The sequence below is a fragment of the Larus michahellis genome, chromosome 1, assembly GCF_964199755.1.
Source record: "Larus michahellis chromosome 1, bLarMic1.1, whole genome shotgun sequence".
Classification (NCBI taxonomy): domain Eukaryota; kingdom Metazoa; phylum Chordata; class Aves; order Charadriiformes; family Laridae; genus Larus; species Larus michahellis.
Window position 1 is genome coordinate 221,847,889 of NC_133896.1, and position 21,187 is coordinate 221,869,075.

Genomic DNA, 21,187 nt, shown 5'->3' on the forward strand with positions numbered 1-21,187 from the left:
ATTACCATATGTTAGAGAGACTGAAGCAAAATGGTTGTATTAAATCCGTTTTCCCAGTAAAAAAGAAAAAAAAAAATAGAAAAAAAAATAAACCCCATATAACCCCACAGACTTGCTGTCCCACACATGCACACGCACATACACATGCACAGATAGGAATAGGAGGAAAGGAAAAGGGAAACACACTGATGATCTTAGTTGTGAGTGAATGGTTATAGTCACTACACCCATCTGAAACTATTGCTCTGTGAATTTTCTCATGCTCATCTGTCTGACCAGGGTGAATACCTCAGTAGCTGCAAATCATCTGTTTGAAGTTCAAGTATTCCAATCAGTAAGGAATACAGTAAGCACTGTGTTAAAATCAACCCTGAAAGATACTGTTGCTTGAAAGCCGATTCTTTACAGGCTCTGTAGGAAGGCTGGGCAGGGAAGGATCACGCTATTCAAGGGAGCAGCTTAAATACTCAGACTTTTGCTGTGGAAGGGGTGAGGGGCCAAGTGAGAACCTGGGGGTTAGGATTAGGTAGGAAGCTAACAAATGGAAACAACCTGGTAGGTGCCTTCAGGAAGCCTTGTCAAGACTCATGAAGGACAGAGGGAGGTGATTACAAAGAGGCAGATCGATTTACAAAGGGAAAATTGTGCCTTGGCAACCTGACAGCTTTCTGTGATGAGATGACTAGCTCTGTGGATGAGGGGAAATCAGTAGGTGTCATTTGCCTTGATTTTAGCAAGGCTTTCGGCACAAATTCCAATTCTTGCAGCCAAATGACAGAGACAGTGAATGGATGGACGTACTAGATGATGAGCGGGACACTGGCTAGACCACCAGGCTCAAAGAGTAGTGGTCAGCAATTCAAAGTCCAGTAACTGATGGCAAGTTACTTGTTTCTACAGACTTGATGCTGGTGCTAATGCTGTTTAACATCTTCATTAATAACCAGAATGATCAGATAGAGTGCATTGTCAGCAAGGTTTTAGATAACACCAGGCTGGGAAGAGCAGATGATTCACTGGGCAGCTGCTGGCCAGAGGGATCTCAATAGGCAGGAGAAATGGGCTGAGAGGAACTTCACAAAGTTCAATGACAAGAGGCAGGAGTTCCTGCACCTGGACAGAATAAAAAATGCAGCTGTCCCAGCCAGGCACAGTGCGGTTAGGCAGCAGCTTTGCAGAGTGGCGAACAAGTTGTGCAGGAGTCAGCCATGTGCCCTTGCAATGGTGAAGGCTTGTAGACAACTGGCCTGCACTAATAACAGCCCAGGTGCCAGTTTGAGGGACATCTACTCATCACCTGTGAGACTGCATTGGGAGTACTGTGTCCAGTTCTAGGTTCCCCAGTATGCCAAAGTGTGTTGGGTGAAGGATAACCAAGATGGCGGTGCAAGGATGGTGGTGCGTAAAACAGTGTGGGGTCTGGTGCACAGAACATACAAGAAAAGGCTGGGAGAGCTCAGTTTGTTCAACCTGGAGAGAAGAGGCTGTGGGAAGGATCTAACTGCTGTCTTCAACCATCTAGGGGATGGTTAGAGAGCAGACAAAGCCAAACTCCTCTCAGGAGAAGAATGAGGCAATAGGCACAAGTTGCATTAAGGAAAATTCTGACTAGATCTAAGAGGAAACTTTTCTCAGTGTGGGTGGTATAGCACTGTAACAGGCATCCGGCAAGGCTGTGAAAGTCCTTCTGAAAACAACTACAACGGAGAGTGTGAAGGATGTGCAGGTTCTGCTTATGCTTGGTTGAGGAAGTAAGGGAATAACTGCGTTTTCAAAAGAAATTCCAAGTCCCCATAATATTATTTTTTATAGTGTTCCCACAATTACTAGTTTCTGATTGAGAAATCTCTTTAGCTTTACTTCAGGAAAATCTGATACGGGTATAAGGCTTTGTTCCTCAATGAGTTAGAAGCAATTGGTGATAGTATGAGAATGCTTTGGAAAATGACTTCTGAAAGATGTTTGTTATTTTACTAGATATTGTTTCTAAAATCAGTGGAAAGATACTTTCATTCTGAAGATTGCAAACTTTATATTTGGGACTAGACGTTATGACAATATACAAAAGAAGATAAAATCAACGAAAGGCAAAATTTGGTAGAGACAACAGAATACTGTAAAAAAAAAAAGATTTTTTTTCTTCCTGTAACAAAGGTAGCAGTATTTAAGTGTACGGAGATAAATATTAACGTAAGTAAAAACTACGAATCTACAAAGGAAATCCTTTGTTTAACCTTGAGTGATAATGCAGTTATAAATAATTCCGTATGCCTAAAGCTGAAAATATTATAATCAAATGGCCTTCAGCTTTTATCTATCACTCCAAAGTGCCCAATATTATAGGGCACAACATGAATAAGGCACAACATGAATAAATGGGTATGGGTGTATAATATCTTTTCACATACTAAGCATTTTAATATTAAACTGTACCTTACTATGATAACTGATACATGCGATGAAACGTATACACACTAAATTGTATGCATTTCATTTTTTTTAATTTTTTTTTTATTCACAGGTTACACAGATGTATAGAAATTATGGCATTAATCATCAGTGGCTGTTGTGCAGTAATATACAGTTTCCCTGAACTCAGAATTATCTTACAATCACCAAAATTGGAAAGAAACCATGATATTCTTAAAGCATTCCCATTGCTGCACTAATGTTACATTCTTAATTCAGGTTATGTTACTTAGGTTTTGAAATCCTCCAGTGAATATTTGACCATAGAAACATGATCAGTGTTTTCAGTAGTGCTGCAATCATCCCTGCCATGCACAAAGAGACTCTTGAGTCTATACAATTTTAAAGTACAGAAAGTCATTCATTGCCTAATACATAATGTAGAGAAATAGAACAAATGAGTTACTATGCTAAGCATTAGTATGTTCACCGGCCCAATACAATGCCTGAAGAGTCTTTGCTGACCAAGTGGGCATCAGTCAGGCAGAGAAGGGGTGCCCTCCAGCACTTTTTGTACTACGTGGAATACATGTTGATCCTTCTCCTCCCGAGTCCTTGAGCTATTACCAGTCCCATCTCAGCAGTCCTGCCTCTGTCTGACATTTTGCTTATGGTGTGTGGCTCGACTCTACACTTCCTCACAGCTCTGTATTTTTCTCCAGAGTCTGAGCCACATCTGAACCACAAAGATGATCCGAGGGCTGGAGTACCTCTCCTGTGAAGACAGGCTGAGAGAACTGGGGTTGTTCAGCCTGGAGAAGAGAAGGCTCCAGGGAGACCTTATAGCCCTTTCCAGTACCTAAAGGGGGCCTATAGAAGAGATGGGGAGGGACTCTTTATGAAGGAGTGTAGCAATAGGATGAGGGGTAACAGTTTTAAACTGAAAGAGGGGAGACTTAGATTAGATATTAGGAAGAAATTCCTTGCTGTAAGGGTGGTGAGACACTGGCACAGGTTGCCCAGAGAAGTTGTGGCTGCCCCATCCTTGGAGGGGTTCAAGCTGGATGGGGCTTTGAGCAGCCTGGTCTAGTGGGAGGTGTCCCTGCCCAGGGCAGGGGGGTTGGAACTGGGTGATCTTTAAGGTCCCTTCCAACTTGAATCATTCTATGGTTCTGTGATTATGCAACTGCGTTGAATCAGAGCTCGGCCTTGGGTCACCACTGCTGAGCCCCAGTGTGGGAGGAGGAAGAGGTTAGGGCATTTCAGGTGGCTGGAAACTACCCTGGATATAGATTTCATCACTAAAGTAAAGATCAGGATCGTCAGCTTTATAGATTCACAAATCTTTCTAAACTGGGTCTATATTTCAAACTGAACATCAGCTGAGTGCATATGAACCATGCAGAATATATAGCTTTGACATAAATATCACAGTGTATGTGCATATACACATACTACATACAGATAAGTAGTGTAAACATAAAATGTTGGTGTTTATCCTCTGTAAAGATCAGTTGATCATCTTGCTTTTGCTCAAACACAAAAAGTGGTCTTGTAAGGTAAGGGAAGCTGAAACCCTCTCCCCCAAGGTCCCCTAACTGTAAGTTGAATACATCATGTTTCTCATAGTTCTACTAAAAAAATAATGACTAGTTATTATATATTCAGGATGTGATCCAGAGCCTAATGAAATTGAAAAGACAGACCACAGTGAACTCTGATTTGGAGGCTGAGAATCTATTTCCTTCATCCTTAATTGATTGAACAGTACCCAAAGTTACATACTGTTGTGCAATGTGAATTCAATGGGAAGAGAGGCTTTTAGACTTTTAATTTAATGTATCATTTTGGGCATTTCAATATTTATGAATTTCATATTTTTAAATTTCTTTTTTCTTTTTCTTTTTTTTCCTTTTCAGGCAAGCCCTGCCCCTATAATTGTCAACACAGACACCTTGGACACAATCCCTTATGTAAGTATTAATTTTTTTAATAATATATAGAATTTGTTTATTTTCCCACAGAAATTCTGTTCAGTATTGCGTAGAAGTTATAAACAAATCTTGCAATTAATCGTGTCTTTTACAATTATGTGGTTAATCTTTTCTAGAAGAAGAAATCAGGAATGATAATTGCACTCAGGTGAATTATAGTATATAATTTGTAGTTTAGACTTCAACACATGAACTGTAACTTACTAAAACTAGCCTTTCTTCGAAAAAAAAACCTGGGATTTCATTAAGCCTTTCCTCCTTACCAGTAACATAAAGTATGAATATTTCCTTTTAGAGAAGCATGCACCTTCCTAGCTTATTAAGAAGACATCTAGATGCACACTGTAATGTTAGAACGGTGCAAACAGCTCTTCATTTGTCTATTTTTCTGTTGTAGATGAAAGCTGTTCATGATAAATAACAGCACAAACTAGCTGACTTCATGTTTTCTTGTTAACGTCTCTTCATTTTTATGACTTCTAGAAAAAATAATTTTACCCTAAAATAAATGCATGTTTTTGCTAGAGTTTAAAAGATATGCTATTCTACAAGCATTTGACATCACTGTCATTTTAGACTGCAAAAGCAACTATAGTTGAAGATAAAGGACACAGAGAAAGACGAAGTGAATACGTAGTAAAGAGAGTAACAGGCTTAAATGACGGGAGGCAAGAAAAGCAAGTAGCACAAAGCCAGCCAGCCAGTATCTAATCCTTCTCCTTGCATATTCTTAGTTATCTTTTTAAAGCTCTTAGTTAATGTCTCTTATCTGTTGTGTTTTGTCCACATCTGTTTCTTATGATACCAATGCATAAGCCTAATTATTTATCCACCTACACCAATCATATTGCTGGACTATTGATGAGGAAGTTTAGTAGGGTTTGTCCTGGCCTGCTTGTTCATTTCTGACAATTCATAAAACTCAGAAATTGTTGTGCAGAGCACATGTAAAGATCACAGCCAAGAGCAATTTAGAAGAATGACACCGCTGTAAAGCAGAAGAGAATTAAATCCCTTGTTGGGAATTTCAACCATTGGGATGGATGGAAAAGTTAAATAAAATTTCTCTGTTCATTTGCATTCGGCTTTCTTAAAAGGCTTCCTATCATTTCTAAGTCTCAGTTTTGCTTCCTAACATCAGAACCACCTACTCTGTTCTCACTTTCAATAGGCCTGGCTTTTCTTCTGTTTTAATGAGACATTTTACACTTAGTGTTCTCTAGGTCTACCAAGAGGGACATTGTGAGCCCCAGTTCTCATTTCCAGCGCTGGACCTGTGCCCAGGACACTCTGCAGCTACGGTGTTAGAATTCCTAAATACAGATGCAATTACAGCAGTGACAAGATGTTCAATCAATATGATTTATTCCCATAGCACAGTCTATCAATACTTATACACTTTCATACCACTTTTATACTACTGTTCTTTTCTCTTAAAAAAAAAAAAAAGGACAAATGACCAAACACATTCAAGAGAAATATTGACAGTAGACTGAAAAGTGCCTGTGGGCTGTTTCAGTCTCCAACACATGATGTGAACTAAATAAATAAACAGAAGGTGCTTGTTGTAAAAATAGACAATTGTGAATTAGTCACCTTGCTCTTACCTGGTGCATGGGAAGAGTTGTGTCTCTTAGATATGGGACACAGCAGTACTACCGAAAAGGGACTAATTTAGACTAGCCAGTAAGAGATGTCAAGGTGAAGCATATCTGCTGAGCCCAGGCCAACACAGTGCCCCACAGGACGTACAGTCTTTGCTTTAAAAACAGGCATTTCTTTCTGATCAGGATTTGTATGCTTGAACATTCTCCAAAATGAGTCAGACAGACAAACATATGGACAAATGACCTCTTCCTCCAACCTAATATTTGGGAGAGTGTGGTAGGAGAGTGGTCTTTTCCTTCCTGCTCCCAGGACTACTTCAGTTTAGTTTGGTTTGGTTTCATTTTATGGTATTTCCTCTGCTGGGAAGGTGCCGTAGTCACTGGGCCAGATGCATGTTTGCTTGTGTGCGCATCCCCTCCTGGCCCAGTCGTCCTTTCAGAAACAGGTTTACGGACAGCATGCAGTGGGTCGACTCTGGCCAATAGCCAAACATTCTTCTCACTCCTTTTTCCTGTGGTTCAGGGAGAAAATAGAAGGAAGGCAAGAAGAGTGGTGTATTGAGGTAATGACAGTTAAACAGGGAAAGCAAAAGCTGCATGTACAGGCAAAACAGAATAAGGAATTCATTTACTACTTCCCATTGGCAGGCAGATGTTCAGCCACTTTGTAGAAAGCAAGGCTTCATTATGTGTAGCATTTACTTTTTAAGACAAACGCCATAACCATGAATGTCCCCCCCCTTCCTTCTCCTTTCCCGAGCTTTTATTGCTGAGCATGATGTCATATGGTGTTGAATATCCCTTTGGTCAGTTGGGGTCAGCTGTCCTGGCTGGGTCTTCTCCCAACATTTTACTCACCCCCAGCCTACTTGCTGTTGGGAGAGGAAGGGCAAAATGGGAAGAAGGACAAGCCTTGGTGGTCTTCAAGGTCACAAATCGAAGGATAGCATCATCCAGCCTACTGGGAAGAAAACTGTCCCAGTCAGACCTAGTACCGCCTATAGTACCGTGTGGGGCCTATAACACCGTGGGGGTGTTAGTGGGGTTTTGCCTCTCAAATATTTGGAAAGGTAGAAGAAAATCTGCCAAAACCGGATGTGCTAAGTGTATGATAATGCGGCCATCGTAATATCATTCAACTCACAGGAAATACAATTTAACAGATAGGTCCTAAAATGTGGGTTTTTTTCAGACAGGTCCATTCAGAGAGATAACAGAGAGCTAGATTTAATTATTATTTTGAAACGTGAATGTGAGTCAAGCACCTATCTTTTCACCACTGTCAGGACTTCCAGACATGCCTGGAGGAAGACTGTAAATGCCTAGGGACATCCCTGGTGAATGTTTACGTATCCTTAAAGTTACCTGGCTAGTTATTAAAGCTTCTGAAAGGTATTCTGTTTTAGTTACCATGAAAAGCCATCTAACACTACAGGGACAAATTGTTTTATGGATCAGAGAAGCCAGCTTAAATTATGATATTTTCTGTCCAAAGCTAAAAGCATCCATTATGTAAGTGAGCACAGAGTAGCTGATCCTCTCTCATAACTGCAGTGTGTCTAAAACACCCAGAAGTGCTGATTTTTAGGAACAGAGTCATCTAAGATCCCTGCTATTCAGCTCCTGTTGTCAAACCTCAAAGCACATGTGGAGTCCAGGAAGCCTCCTACGGAAGGAACAGGCAGAAATTTTTAGAGGTTACCAGTTGGACCATGTTTCCTATGATCACGTTCTTTTTCTCGTATCCTTTTTTCTCTAATCTTAGATGCTCATCCTTTAATTCTTTCATTTGAACGTGAATTCCACAAATCTGAGTACCATTTCTAAATTAACTTGTTGAATAAAATTCAAAGGCAAGTGGATATATGTGCAAGTGATAAATATCATTAACATTTTTGACATATTAGTTTTTGATTTCTGACAGTTGGGTTTTTTTAAGATGCTTTTCATGACAACCGGTTAGTGCTGTCCACTCATGTTTTTGCAAAAAATTGCTACTTAAAAAAAAAAAAAAAAAATTAATTTTATTAAAATCTATGTTTTTCTTCAATAATTGTAATTTTCATTGTATTTACCATAACAAAGTTAAGTAATCCATTTCATGCCATGTAGAAATTACCCCTAAGTAAGATCAGGCTATTTTTAGTGTTTTTACATACCAGATGGAGAATTCTTGTGATTTCGTTTAGCTGTTGGCTCAGCGGCCCAAAAACCTGTCTCATTGTTTTGTTTTACGCAATGTACCTTTGATGCATTTCCATGTCAATAACAGCTCTGTTCATCCTCTCTGCCATCTTCCTCCAAAAATTCTGGAGTGTTTTCAGAGGAAGGGGGCCTCAAGCAATGATCAGCATAGAATCATAGAATCATAGAATTGTCAGGGTTGGAAGGGACCTCAAAGACCATCTAGTTCCCACCCCCCTGCCATGGGCAGGGACACCTCCCACTAGACCAGGCGGCTCAGAGCCTCGTCCAGCCTGGCCTTAAAAACTTCCAGGGATGGGGCTTCCACCACCTCTCTGGGCAACCTGTTCCAGTGTCTCACCACCCTCGTGGGGAAGAACTTCTTCCTAATGTCCAGTCTGAATCGACCCATCTCTAGTTTTAATCCATTCCCTCTAGTCCTACCATTACCCAACATCCTAAACAGTCCCTCACCAGCTTTTTTGTAGGCCCCCTTAAGATACTGGTAGGCCACTATAAGGTCTCCTCGGAGCCTTCTTTTCTCCAGACTGAACAACCCTAACTCTCTCAGTCTGTCCTCATAAGAGGGGTGCTCCAGCCCTCTGAGCATCCTTGTGGCCCTTCTCTGGATGTGTTCCAGCACGTCCATATCTTTCTTGTAGTAGGGGCTCCAGAATTGGACGCAGTACTCCAGGTGGGGTCTCATGAGAGTGGAGTAGAGGGGGAGAATCACCTCCCTCAACCTGCTGCCCACACTTCTCCTGGTGCAGTCCAGGATACGATTGGCTGTCTAGGCTGCTAGTGTGCACTGACGGCTCATGTTGAGCCTCTCGTCCACCAGCACCCCCAAGTCCTTTTCTTCAGGGCTGCTCTCAAGCCAGTCACTGCCCAGCCTATATTGGTGCTTGGGATTGCCCCGACCCAGATGGAGGACCCTGCACTTGGTCTTGTTGAACTTCCTGAAGTTGGCATGGGCCCACCTCTCCAGCCTGTCAAGGTCCCTCTGGATGTCATCCCTTCCCTCCACCGTGTCAGCCGCCCCACACAGCTTGGTGTCGTCGGCAAACTTGCTGAGGGTGCACTCAATGCCTCTGTCCATGTCACTGACAAAGATGTATTCACAAAGCATTTCCAAATGTAATGTTTCCACTGGTCCACCAGAGTGAAATTTCCTTTTTACAGTTGGTATACAACTGGTAAACTGCGTGATTTGTCTCATTAACATTGCAATGATTTAAATTCATGTAATTAAACCTTTTGGTACTGTTGACATTCTTCAAACCTTTCAACTCAATAGTTTGGAAAAAAAAAACCATCCTGTGAGGGACTGTTTTTCACCAGTGTGCTTTTCTTAAATGAGATAAAAGAAAAGGCCTTATTCTATTATACTGTATGTTATTTCTTATAATTTGGGCCTATAGTGAATAACAGAAGAAACAGTTAATTAGCTCTGTTTCTAGGTTCAGTGGCTTGAAAACTGGCTTACCAAGCTTTGGACGTGGGAATAAATTTGATAGGAAGCTTCAATAGTACAAAACGAATTATTCTGTGGCATTTTAAGCACAATTAAACATTTGTGGGTGTTTATTTGTTCTCTATTCTTTGGCTGTAAATTTTAGATCTTTTTGTATAATGAGAAGCATTAATTTAATAACATATGAATCATCTCAGTTTCTCTGTTGCACAGAATAAGCCTTATTTATTTCTTTTTTAGATTCCAAACCACTGTATAGTTAGTTGAAAGTAGCTATAAGGCTGGCTTTGCTGCATCACTTTCAGAAATTGATAGGAACCTTCCTATTTATTTCATGATGGAATTTCGTTTTCCTTTCACTTCAACTAAACGTTAATATAAGTTCACTCGGGTACCGTGGTTGTTCTCTTCCTCTCCCCGCCTTGTCACAGTGATAAGCTCTAAGGCATATTTACTTTATTCTCCTTTTGGTGCCAATGAATTCCTTGTATTTCTTCAGTCTCCCATTGTTCTTCCAAATTCTTTTTCTTCTTTTTCTTCTTCTTTTTCTCACATATAAGGAGGTGGCCTTATATATTTCTACAGTAAAGCATAAGTCATGTGTCATTACATAATGAATATTAAATGTCATATATAGCTATGACGAGCGCATTTTTGAAGACAGTGGTAATAGAGCATTAAAAATAAATTTTTGGCTAAAAGGGTAGGATCTAAATTTTCACAAAAATAGGGAGTTGGGATTTTTTTATCAACGAGTGTATTAAAATATATAAAAATATTGACATGAGTATATATATCTATTTTCCTGTTGACTTCTCTTCAGAACAAATTTGTTGCTTCTTTCTTAATTAGTTTGATCATAGTCTTGAAAGTCGGATTGCACCTCTTACTATCTCGAATGACTCTTGTGTTTTCCAGATTGTTAAACACCAGTTTTGTTTGTTTGTTTGTTTTTTACACTCATCTTTCAGTCTGTCAGTTAATGTGGATTACAATGGAAAAGCTAAATCTGGTAGACCTCAGTGCTAGTTTTTTAGTTCTGCATTGGCTTGGCTTCTCTGTTTTGGCCCTTGAATCGTATGCAGCAATGTTGTTTGCCCTGGCAAACACTCCTGTGTTCTGCGTGTCATCGTTTCTGCAGTGGGATAAGAGATTTTTCTTTTATAATAGCAGTATTGACAAGATTGATTTGAATCATGTTTATAAAACATTTTGAGATCATCAGTGAAAAAGGTGCTACAGAACACAAGACTAATGAACTAAGATAAAACAACTCCCCTTAAACTTGCAAAACCAGAAAAATCTTCATCCTGCCATCTGACGACTTAAATGGATTTTAGTATGATGGATAGCAGAACAATTTGTTGTTGCTGTTCAAAACCCAAGACAAAAATACAGAATGGATCTTATGAATCTGATTTATTTTGCCTCTATTTCATATCCATGGGTTTTCTACTGGAAAATCAATATATTTCAAACCTTTTCTTACAAAATATGCTATTTCAGAAAGAAACATCTTTACAAAAGGGGCCAAAGTGATGTTGAAGTACAAATGTAATTGTTTTTACTGTGTTTCTCTTTTAGATTCCAGATGCAGTTTTGAATATTTAAGTATCATCAAAGACATAATTTTTAACTAGGGGAAAAAGCAACTCTTTAAAGTAAAATAACTTGGAGATTTGGGGGCATTTCTTTTCTATTCCTCAGGAACGAGCACTACTTTGCAGATTTGAGTGCTACATGTCATATTACATAAAAAATCAGAAGAAAACCTTCATTGTTTCTGGATGTAGGTAGAAATATCAACATCCTGTCAAGTCAGAAAGTAAGAGCAATTCTTGGTCACGTATCTAATTACTCCTTCACAGTTCTATTCTGCAAAATTATAATACTTTCCATTTTCAATTGCCTGTGAATAACCCTGGCCTCTAGATTCAGTCCAGAAGTTCTTTCATTTGTCATTAGCAGAATGGAAGAGAGGAGTTTATTGAACTGCAAAGAGGGCACATCATGCATTTGTCTGTGTCCCTCTGCTTCAGGCGGACACAGCAGAGAAAATGTGTAATGCCTCATACTTTTTGGATTTGGTCTACTTAGAGTGCATGTAGTTTAGCATTTTAGACCAGATCACGGGTGTGCTTGAGAAGCAAATTCCTTGCATTTGCCAGTCTTTAGTTCGCACACTGGAGTTTATGAAGCAGACTTTCTGACAAAAAACTAAACTCTACAACAGGACTCTCGATACCCTCTACCTACTATCAGGCAGTCGGTCCTTTGGCTGACATAGAAATAAGCCCCCCAAAAGAGGTACCGTGCTTTGCTTTTGCAAAGTCTGTTCTTGTTGGGCCACTCTTCTCCTTGCAGCCCTTACCGTGGAGAAGCCAGCAAGGCCCTGCTCTATCAGTCATTTTTATCGCTCTGAGAAGTATCACATATGCTTTTGTGGGTGTGGGAGTGTATGTACATACCCCTCTTCTGTGCCCAGCTATACTTCATTTTTAATTCGTATAAGAGAATTTGTCCATGAGGTTGCTCTGTGCCGCAGAATGCAGAGCATGTCTGTTAGAGTTGTTTGAAGCACTTGGAGATTTGAGGCAGCCTAGCATTGCATGGCCCGAACTGACCTAAATTACATGTAGTTCAAATTTGTTTTTGTCTTGCTCTTCCTAGCCTTGAATTAGCTTTTGCTTTTGTGTCATTTTTGATATATTACACTACAGACCCACAGTTAACATTACTGGATTTTGTAGCAGTAAGCTAAAATCAGTAGGGCCTGTGGGTTTGCAAGGATCCAGTGGCTAACATAACCTCTTGAAGATATGCTTTAATAACACAATCCATGGTCTTAAGCCATCAAACCTATTGTCTTCCATAAATATTTCTGTTCCTTTTAGTTTTTATTCTTTTGCATAAAAGGCTTAATTGGGATATAAAATTAAGATGTTGATAAAGATCTTCAAGTACACAAGACTATTTTTCCACAGCGATAGCTTTATTCTGAATTACTTTGTCATGAAGTCGCAGTTCTGAAATGAATTTGGAAACATAGCATAAAGAGTACAAGTGAATAATTACTTATCTATAGACTTAATTTCTTTGTGATTTGAGACAATGGCACTTGCAGGTAGATTTCACTGTATTAGCAAAGGTGTAGAACTTAACTGAAAGCTGTTTTCAAAAGTGAAAGAAGAGTTAGCCCAGATGTCATTATCTTAATAGTTTTAATTATACAAAAGGAAGAAAGAGCTTCCCCGATCCATAAGACTTTCATTTGGAGGACTTCGGACATCAGTTAGGCAAAATTTAGAGTGCTGCTGTCAGACAGACATATTCCTTTGACCTTGGATTACCTAAGAAGTAAAGAGAAAGTAACTGCTCAGTATTGAAGAGAAAACTAATTTTGATGAAAAGTGGAAAAGAAAAATATTGGTTTCATGTCTTATTGGAAATGGAAGGGCTTAATTTCTATGATGCTTCAGTCCTTTAAGATGAGATATATCTGAAATTTATTTTATGAGAAACCTTCTTTGTAATTTTAAGGATATTTATTTTTTATGTCTAGAATTGATTGATGTTTTGCTTTGCAAACTACCTCTTAAAGTTCAGCCAAGGCAAAGTTGTTGTTACCCTGGCAGTACATAACGCGACATTAGTAATAACATTGGATAGAAAAGATTTCCTTCCCTTATAATCTTTTATGTATTGCTCTTAACATTATCCACTGCAGTTTTTATAGGAGGGTTTTTTCACATTATTTATGTTAACTTTTTAAAAATTTTAGGATAGCTGCAGTGTGTTCCTATTCTTTTCCTACAGCAATACAAATAAATCTGAATGAACAGGATTTCGCTTTAATAAAAATGCAAAATTAACCATTTAAATTCTTTCTCATTTTCCCCCATTGTTAGACAGGGATTAGCTTGACCCATGCTGTAAAACCAGCACACCTTCAGCACAGTTTCAGGAAATGTTCTGAAGCAAAGCCCCTGCTGTTGCAATTTGTGAGTGTTGACTGTTTTGGAATGTGACTCATTTCTAATCCACAGTTTACATAATAAAAACCCATGCTACTTTTAATGCAGTGATCTGGTGAATCAGCCTCAATGGTAAATTATATTTTTAATCAGTGTTTAGATGACCTAGCTTTCTTCATATAGTAGCTAACCCAAATATACCACAGATAATATCTGTTTTCCTGATCTTAAAAATCCCAGCTCTCATAATTTTCCATAGAAGATTGACTTAGTTTGAGGGTAATAGAAAGTACAGATGCCTACATAAGATAAATTTCCACTTTGTGGAGATTATTAATAAAAAGAAATGACAACTGAAGTGCATTTTTTTTGTATTTTACATTAACATATTCAATCAGCTGTCAAGTGATTTGTGCTTGTTAATTGTTCTGCATAAAGATGGCAACAGTTTAAAAATTTGGATTCTTTTTAGTCATAAATTATGCGTGCTGAATATGTGATGTTTGATGTTAGCTCGGCAGAAAACTTCACTTTATTGGATTTTGGCAAGTGTGTTTGTTTCATTCTTTACACAGCTTAATTGGGCAGTAGTGTGGCCATAACAAAATTAATCTTGTATAATGTCCAAATTCAGGACTTAAGACTTTGCAAAGGTGATAGAAAGGTGAGCATAGCACATCGGGTTTATCTTGAAACTATTGAGCTATAGTAATTTTTCAAATAACGTGTAGTGTACAAGGCTGATTAATCACTCTGATTTCACCATCATCGTTCTCTTTAGTAGAAGCAGATTGCTGTTATCTTAATAGTGCTCTCTCTTACTCTATAAATTGTAAAAGTCTCCAACTGTCCGCGTGACCTCTTCTCATTCCCCCAGAGGAGGACAAATGTAATTTGCAGCTGGTGCTTTCAATAGTGTTTCATTTCTTTTTTTGAGGCACTGTGTATTACTTTGAAGTTTGTTTGTAAAATGTCAGAGAAGTGCTCCTCTTCCGTTCTCCAGCAATTTGATTTCCATGTAGAAGGACACAAATATATTCTATTTTATGGAAAATTTTTTCACATACCTTGACATTGTTGAAAGATGTTCATCTTTCTTTCAAAATAGGGACCAATGTCCAGGAGCCATTCTCATGACTTTGGGAGACTGGTCTCATCAATAAGACAGGTTGGTCTGGGCACCCCCATTTCAGTGACATGTCTCAATGAACCTTATCTCTGTATGCAGACCTATTGGAGAAAATAGACGATACTTTACTTTCTACCCAATTCTTGAGTTCCACATTGGTTTTTTTTCTGTACCTAAAATGTAGTTAGTTTATATTTTGCAGGCATTCCCCTGCTTTATGAATGTTAAAGCTTTAACATTTTATGTAGTTTGCCATCATATACACTTTGAGCGCAGTTTCTTATTTCCAGGTCTCTTATAGCCATTTTTCTTTCCCTGCCAATTCTCAGTGAAGAATGGCTCAAAAAGATTATGAAAATAGCTTTCCCTGTCACATTTTTAATCTTTCTGCTTTGGTGAAAATAGGAGGTACATAGCAATGAACACAAGCCTGCAAAGTTAAATCTTTTTCTCAGTTTAACCTTGCATTGTGTTGTAGTCTGTGGTAGTAAAAAATACTATATTTGCAATGCATGTGCAAGAATTATTACAATATGTTAGAGGGTTCCTGGATTTGGTAGCCTGATAGAGGCAAGGCTGCAGTGACTCCATGCTGCAACGTCCAACCGGTAGCAAGGCTGAGGCTGTGTTCCCGGTTAGCACATACAGGAACAGGACACGTATACGAGTATGCGCATGGCTGAACAGAACCACACAGATGCAGTCAGCACTCACACAAGAAAAGCCCCACCAATGGCCTCATTCTGTCCCCCTCCCCCATATGTATGTATATACACATATGAACAGTGTGAAAACTGCTGGTAGATGGATTTAGACACTTGGTCAACTCAGTAGAGCTGGCCCCAGATCCTTGCTGTCCCAGCTGCTGGCGCCTGTGTGTGCAAGCTCTAGAGGCTGCAAGCCCTCTCCAGCTGCTCATACAGACCCCTTTGCATGTACCAACACATGCACACACACCCCCTCTGTGAATCCCTCCAGTCCATCCAGTAGCTGGCCCTGGATCCTTGCTCTGCCCCCTGCACAAGTACTACACACACACAAATGGGTGTCTCAGTCAACCCCCGGATCCTAAAGTCTCTTGGACAGTTGTCATGGACCCCTTGTCTCTCCAGTACCCAACTTCTCCAGCTGTCTCACTCCCAGTTACACACACCCCTGGCTTCTGACAGCTTCACCCACTCACCAGCTAGCCCAGCTTGATGTTTGCTGGCAATCACCCACTGCCTAAGCACCCTCACGTACTCCAGCTGCTGGTACCACAGACCCCCATGCACACACATACACACACACACACACAGAACACAGCACCCCTCACACAAGAAAATAGGTAGAAATGGTGTTTAACAGAAGACATGACAGACAATGCTCAGCAGGCGCAGGGCACAGACAGGGAAGAGCACTGACCAGCTTTGTTTACCTGTGACAGGCTCCTTTTATCCCCTTGCCCCTCTGTTTTCGCATGCTTCTTCCTCTACAAACCACCTTCATCCCTCCTTTTTCCCCACTTTTGGTTCCTCCCTTGAAAATCTCATGAGTCTCGTTACAGTGCCCAGACGCTCGTTTCCTCCATCCCACCATGTGTCCTGCTGTAAGGTGCCCTCCAGTTGACCCATGGTGCTGGGTGTCACCCTTAGCTTCCTGGGAGGGGACAGGTCTCTGACAGGGTTACAGGGATTCCTTCACCTGCCCTTGTGCCCTCTGCTCGTGTGTGTGTGCACACCTGCGATGGGCTGATGGCCCCCGTGATGGGCCTGGGAGCCACCAAGTGGGGTGTTAGATGGGCTTCTTCAACCTGCCACTGACTCCGTGTTCCCTTCTGGGGGCAGATGAGCTTTTATCACATCCTGTAACACAACAGATTCCAAATATGGGATGAGGCGAGAAAAAAATTAATCCTGAAAAATAACACATCTGTGGAGCAGACATGTACAGTATAGCAAAGCCCAGGAATGCCTGTTTAGTGGCCTTGTGGATATCAGAGAATTTGATGTCCGGGAGACGTATTATATGCAAATCTACCCATGATAATCACTGACCACTGACTTTATTACCTATTGGTGAGATAAGAACCAGAATATTTTCCAAATCTCTGCTGACAGATAGTTTACGGTTTAGATGTGGAAATCGTAGGCTTCATTATGTCAGGAAACCTATGGAGAATACCTTAAAGATACTTCCTATCATTGGTAAATTATGCTCTACTTCTGAAAAGATGCAATACTTGACATTTTAAAGTGGTATTACATAACATTAAACATTTTCAAAGTATTTCTGTGTTGCAGTTGTGCATTTCACTGTATTAAAACTATTCTTCGAATAGGTTTTCTGCCATAGGTTTTTTCCCAACACCACTTTCTTAATCTGAGGGAATTTATTGTGCAGTGCAAGCTTTTTTTCTTGTTTTAAAGAGCATTATATGTCAGCATTTTTCTCAAGCTTTCTTTTGGCTTTTTCCTTAGTGCTTAAGTAAAGCATCTCTGCTGTTGCATGCAGTAGCTAATAGATAACCTTAAAAGCATAAGCATAATCTTTTTTTTCTTTCTTTCTCAGAATGCTGAGGCACAGCATAAAAATTATTTCGAAAGCAACATTCAGCACATTTCAAAATTCCATCTTTGTATCGAAAACGAAACTGAAGGTGGAGGAGAGTGATTTTTCCTTCTCTCCTTAGGTTTAATTTGAAGAAATTTTTACGACAAACTGAAATTTCTCTCAGACTGATGCAAAACAGTTTTTCCTACCAAGAAAGCTGAGAAGCATTTAGAACAATTTGCTGAACTTTGGTTCGGCTTAGATTGTGACTAATGATCGGTTGTGCCATATTAGCTGCTTCTCAGGGTGTGCACTGTTCATCCCTGTGAGCAACAGTTACATCCATTTTCTTTCCCTGAGCTTGTGAGGAGGAGCAGAAAACCACTTTGACTTTGTCTCAGCCATTCGGATTGTCTTCTTTTTTTTTTTCTTTTTCTTTTTTTTTTTTCTTTTTCTTTTTTTTTTTTTTTTCTGCAGCAAGATTAATTGGGCACGAGGGAGCTGTTCTGCTCTGCTTTTAGTTGTAGAGTGCAGAGGACTGTGGCTCCCTGCCTGTACATACACTAAAGAGTCTTCCCAGATTTTAAGGGAAATAGTGAACCTTTCTGCTGCTATAAAAATACTTGTGAAGCGACTAATGCGTAAAAAGCTTGTCCTGTGGAATACATGAATATTTGTTTATAAATGTACATACACTTTATTTATGTGAATGTTCCTTATTACTCATTTTTATTACTTGTGCATGTATTTTCTTTACCTTTTCAGGCCTGCTCCTTCCTGCGGGTGTAAGTACATCCACAGATGAATAAATGTAACACCAGCTACACTAGTACAAGCCCAGTGACACCAATGGGATTGCACCAGTGTTACTGAGAGTATAATTTAGCCTTCAGTACTTGTGCTAGACTTAACACATGAGAATAAAAGAACCCACACTGATTGTGGTTTGTTCGTAGGCAGTGGGGTGGGAGAGCAGGGAAGGGAGTATTAACTCTCAAAGGTAAACAAAGCTACTGGGAGACAATTTTAGGCTCAAAAATATGAGTCAGAGTACGCTGTAATTTAACAAATTGCAAGAGCTTAGATTATGTTGGTTGTATGTTTATTCATTGAGGAAATGGGGCATGTTCATTATGTATATTATACATATTTCATTATATGATTGCTGCATAAACATGTCATGGATGTCAAAGAATTTCTATTTTCTTCCCTAAAATTTTGCCAGTTAGTATGCTCTTGATTTCTTCCTAAAACCAAGAGAAAATTTTATCTTAAGTGTTTAAATGAATCAAACTTAGCCCACAGCTTCTGTATTAATTATTTGCCTTTTACACACTCATAGAATCATAGACTCATAGAACGGTTCGAGTTGGAAGGGACCTTAAAGACCATCTAGTTCCAGCCCCCCTGCCGTTGGCAGGGACACCTCCAGGTGTTGCTCAGGTTGCTCAGGTTGCTCAGAGCCCCGTCCAGCCTGGCCTTAAAAACTTCCAGGGATGGGGCTTCCACCACCTCTCTGGGCAACCTCTTCTAGTGTCTCACCACCCTCATGGTGAAGAACTTCTTCCTAACTTCTAATTCTGGTTAGACATACCAACCCTTTAAATAAAATTGTGGAAATTACACTATTAAACATTATTAAAATAACCTTGTAACTCCCAAGTTACAAGTACTTCATAATCTTTGTTGATGAAATAAGGTCAATCAAGCAACAACAGTTCTCCATTTTTATGTATCTTGTGCGTGGAATGAAGTATTACACAAGAAAATCATTTCTAGAAATGTACGAACTGTTCAGACTGTTGAAAAGTTTGATGGATTTTCTTCTAAAACTGAAATGGACCAGAGATATAGGAACCTGACAAACTGAGAGTTTATGATAACTGATATGTTAGGGTGGCAGTAACGGCAGAAGCACAGAAGAAAATGAAAGGCAGAGTGACTGTGAACTTCTGAAGCCCTATAGTAAATGACCTGAATTGCACAAGAAAGAAAGTAATTTTGTGGAAAGAAATAACTGTCCAGTCCTCTGGAATGCACTGTTTCAAATTCCTGCAATGACCTATGCTATAAATTTAAGATAGAGTATTATAAGGTATTTTAAGAAATTATTTTTTTAGGATGCAAATCCTAAAAGTCTAAAGCGTCTCTATACAGTCAGTGGGCAGGCACAGGTTCCTCAAATGGCAATTTCATCTGAAGACTAAGGCACGTGGCATAAATCACCCCCTCTTGATTCCTCTCTCCAGTGCCTGTAAAAAAAATCCTAGATGGCTGCTTAACTTATATTTCTACCTGGTTAGATAACTAATATGACGCCACATGAATTTCTCTTAGTGTAAGAGAGAATGTTGTAAGTGCAAAAGCTGAAATTTGCATTCTTCTTCTTTTTGCCTAAAGAGAATTCATGCACGAATGTAGCTTCATTTCCACTTGCTGCAAGCCCCATTTGAAATCATGATCTCTGCGTTGATCTGCTCCATGGATTATGCTTATGAAACTGGGAATTTTGTGATGGGTCTGCTTTAGATATATCAAGTGCTTACGCTTACAAACATATAGGCACTTTTCTTCTGTGGTGTATATGGCAACATCACTATATGGACAAAACAAAGAGAAGATGAAGGAAAATTTGATGGCTTACAGTGTAAAGAACAGAGTGCTATCACATAACACATAAGCCACATAAAATAAGAATACCTAGGAGGAAAGTATTAAGATATATGTTTTTCAGACTGTAGAAAGTGTCAGATCTATGGAGACAAAACAGCTTAAAAAAAAATCTAAATTATTGCTGAATAGGGGAAAGAATTGTGAGTAATCAGAGCAGCAAGTAGGGGAAATCAGAAGAGAATCACTTCTCTGGATGAGATTTTGAAACTATGGTTAAGCAGGTGCAGCATATTAGTGAAAGGAATCAAGGTACATCGGATGTATGAGTGACTCAATAGGAGTTATGGGAAAATATTATTTTTAAAGTTTAGTTGGAAAAGATAAGAAGGTGGAAAGCTGATCATGAATAATCCTTTGGATGAAGTGGGATTATATAAAGTATGTTTAATTTGATATGTATGTCCATGCATCTGTGTGAGAGTAAAAGAAAATAACAGATTTGCAGGTAATAAGAAGGAAGAAACAAGTGAAAAACACAAAAAGAATGAAAAACAGGGAAAGCAGTGGAGGACGATGTGGAAACATGAGAAGTTTTTATTAGGGCTAGGGGATAGTGATTCACAATAGATATAGAAACATGATTTTGTTCTGAACAAGATTTGAGAAATGAGGTAGGGTAAGATAAAATTAGGGATCTGGGAATCAACCAGAGAAGAGTGATAATGGTTACTTCCTAAAAGGGTATTGTGTACAAGAGAATGGAAACAAGAAAATCCAGGGTAACAGTAAGGGAGGAAGAAGAGAGGAAAGAATGAGTACGGTACACAGACAGTGGAGAAGGCGGCTGACTAAAAATTAAGACCTGGAGAAGGATGTAGGAGACATCTAAGAAGAAATGAATGAGCAAAAAAAGCACCCTTTGAGCAGGGTACAAGTTGATTGTGACTGTGCTGCAGGTGTTGACCGAGAGCTGGATTTGGCTCTGCTAATTGTCTGTTGAGGGTGATATCTTCCCAAAAGGATGTACAATGACGGGTGGTCAAGTGCTCTGTAGGAATCCGTGGAAGGATCCACAAATCAGTTGCACATACAGTGTAAGACCTATTCCTGACAAAGTATACATTTCTTTCAAAACCATGTGGTCTTTCACTCTTCATTCTTCACACCAGAACACTCATATTATGACAAGGAAGTTTTAGGCTATGGTAAATTTTCATTCCAAAAGCCTAACCTACTGTGCCTGTTTCCTAAAGGAAATATGGGTGAAAAGA

At 39.4% G+C, this 21,187-nt stretch overlaps 1 protein-coding gene across 46 annotated transcripts in view; it reads left to right on the plus strand.

Moving 5' to 3' along the window:
- DLG2 (discs large MAGUK scaffold protein 2) overlaps positions 1–21,187 on the plus strand; it is a 1,061,709-nt gene that overhangs the window by 626,729 nt on the left and 413,793 nt on the right. For 25 of the 46 annotated variants that reach the window (XM_074572431.1, XM_074572417.1, XM_074572420.1 and 22 more), the window contains one exon: positions 4,329–4,382. In XM_074572431.1, the coding sequence (XP_074428532.1) occupies positions 4,329–4,382 (54 nt within the window). Of the gene's footprint in view, positions 1–4,328; positions 4,383–14,750; positions 14,811–21,187 lie in introns of all 46 variants that reach the window. The other 21 variants (XM_074572424.1, XM_074572415.1, XM_074572416.1 and 18 more) reach the window with 1 other exon arrangement.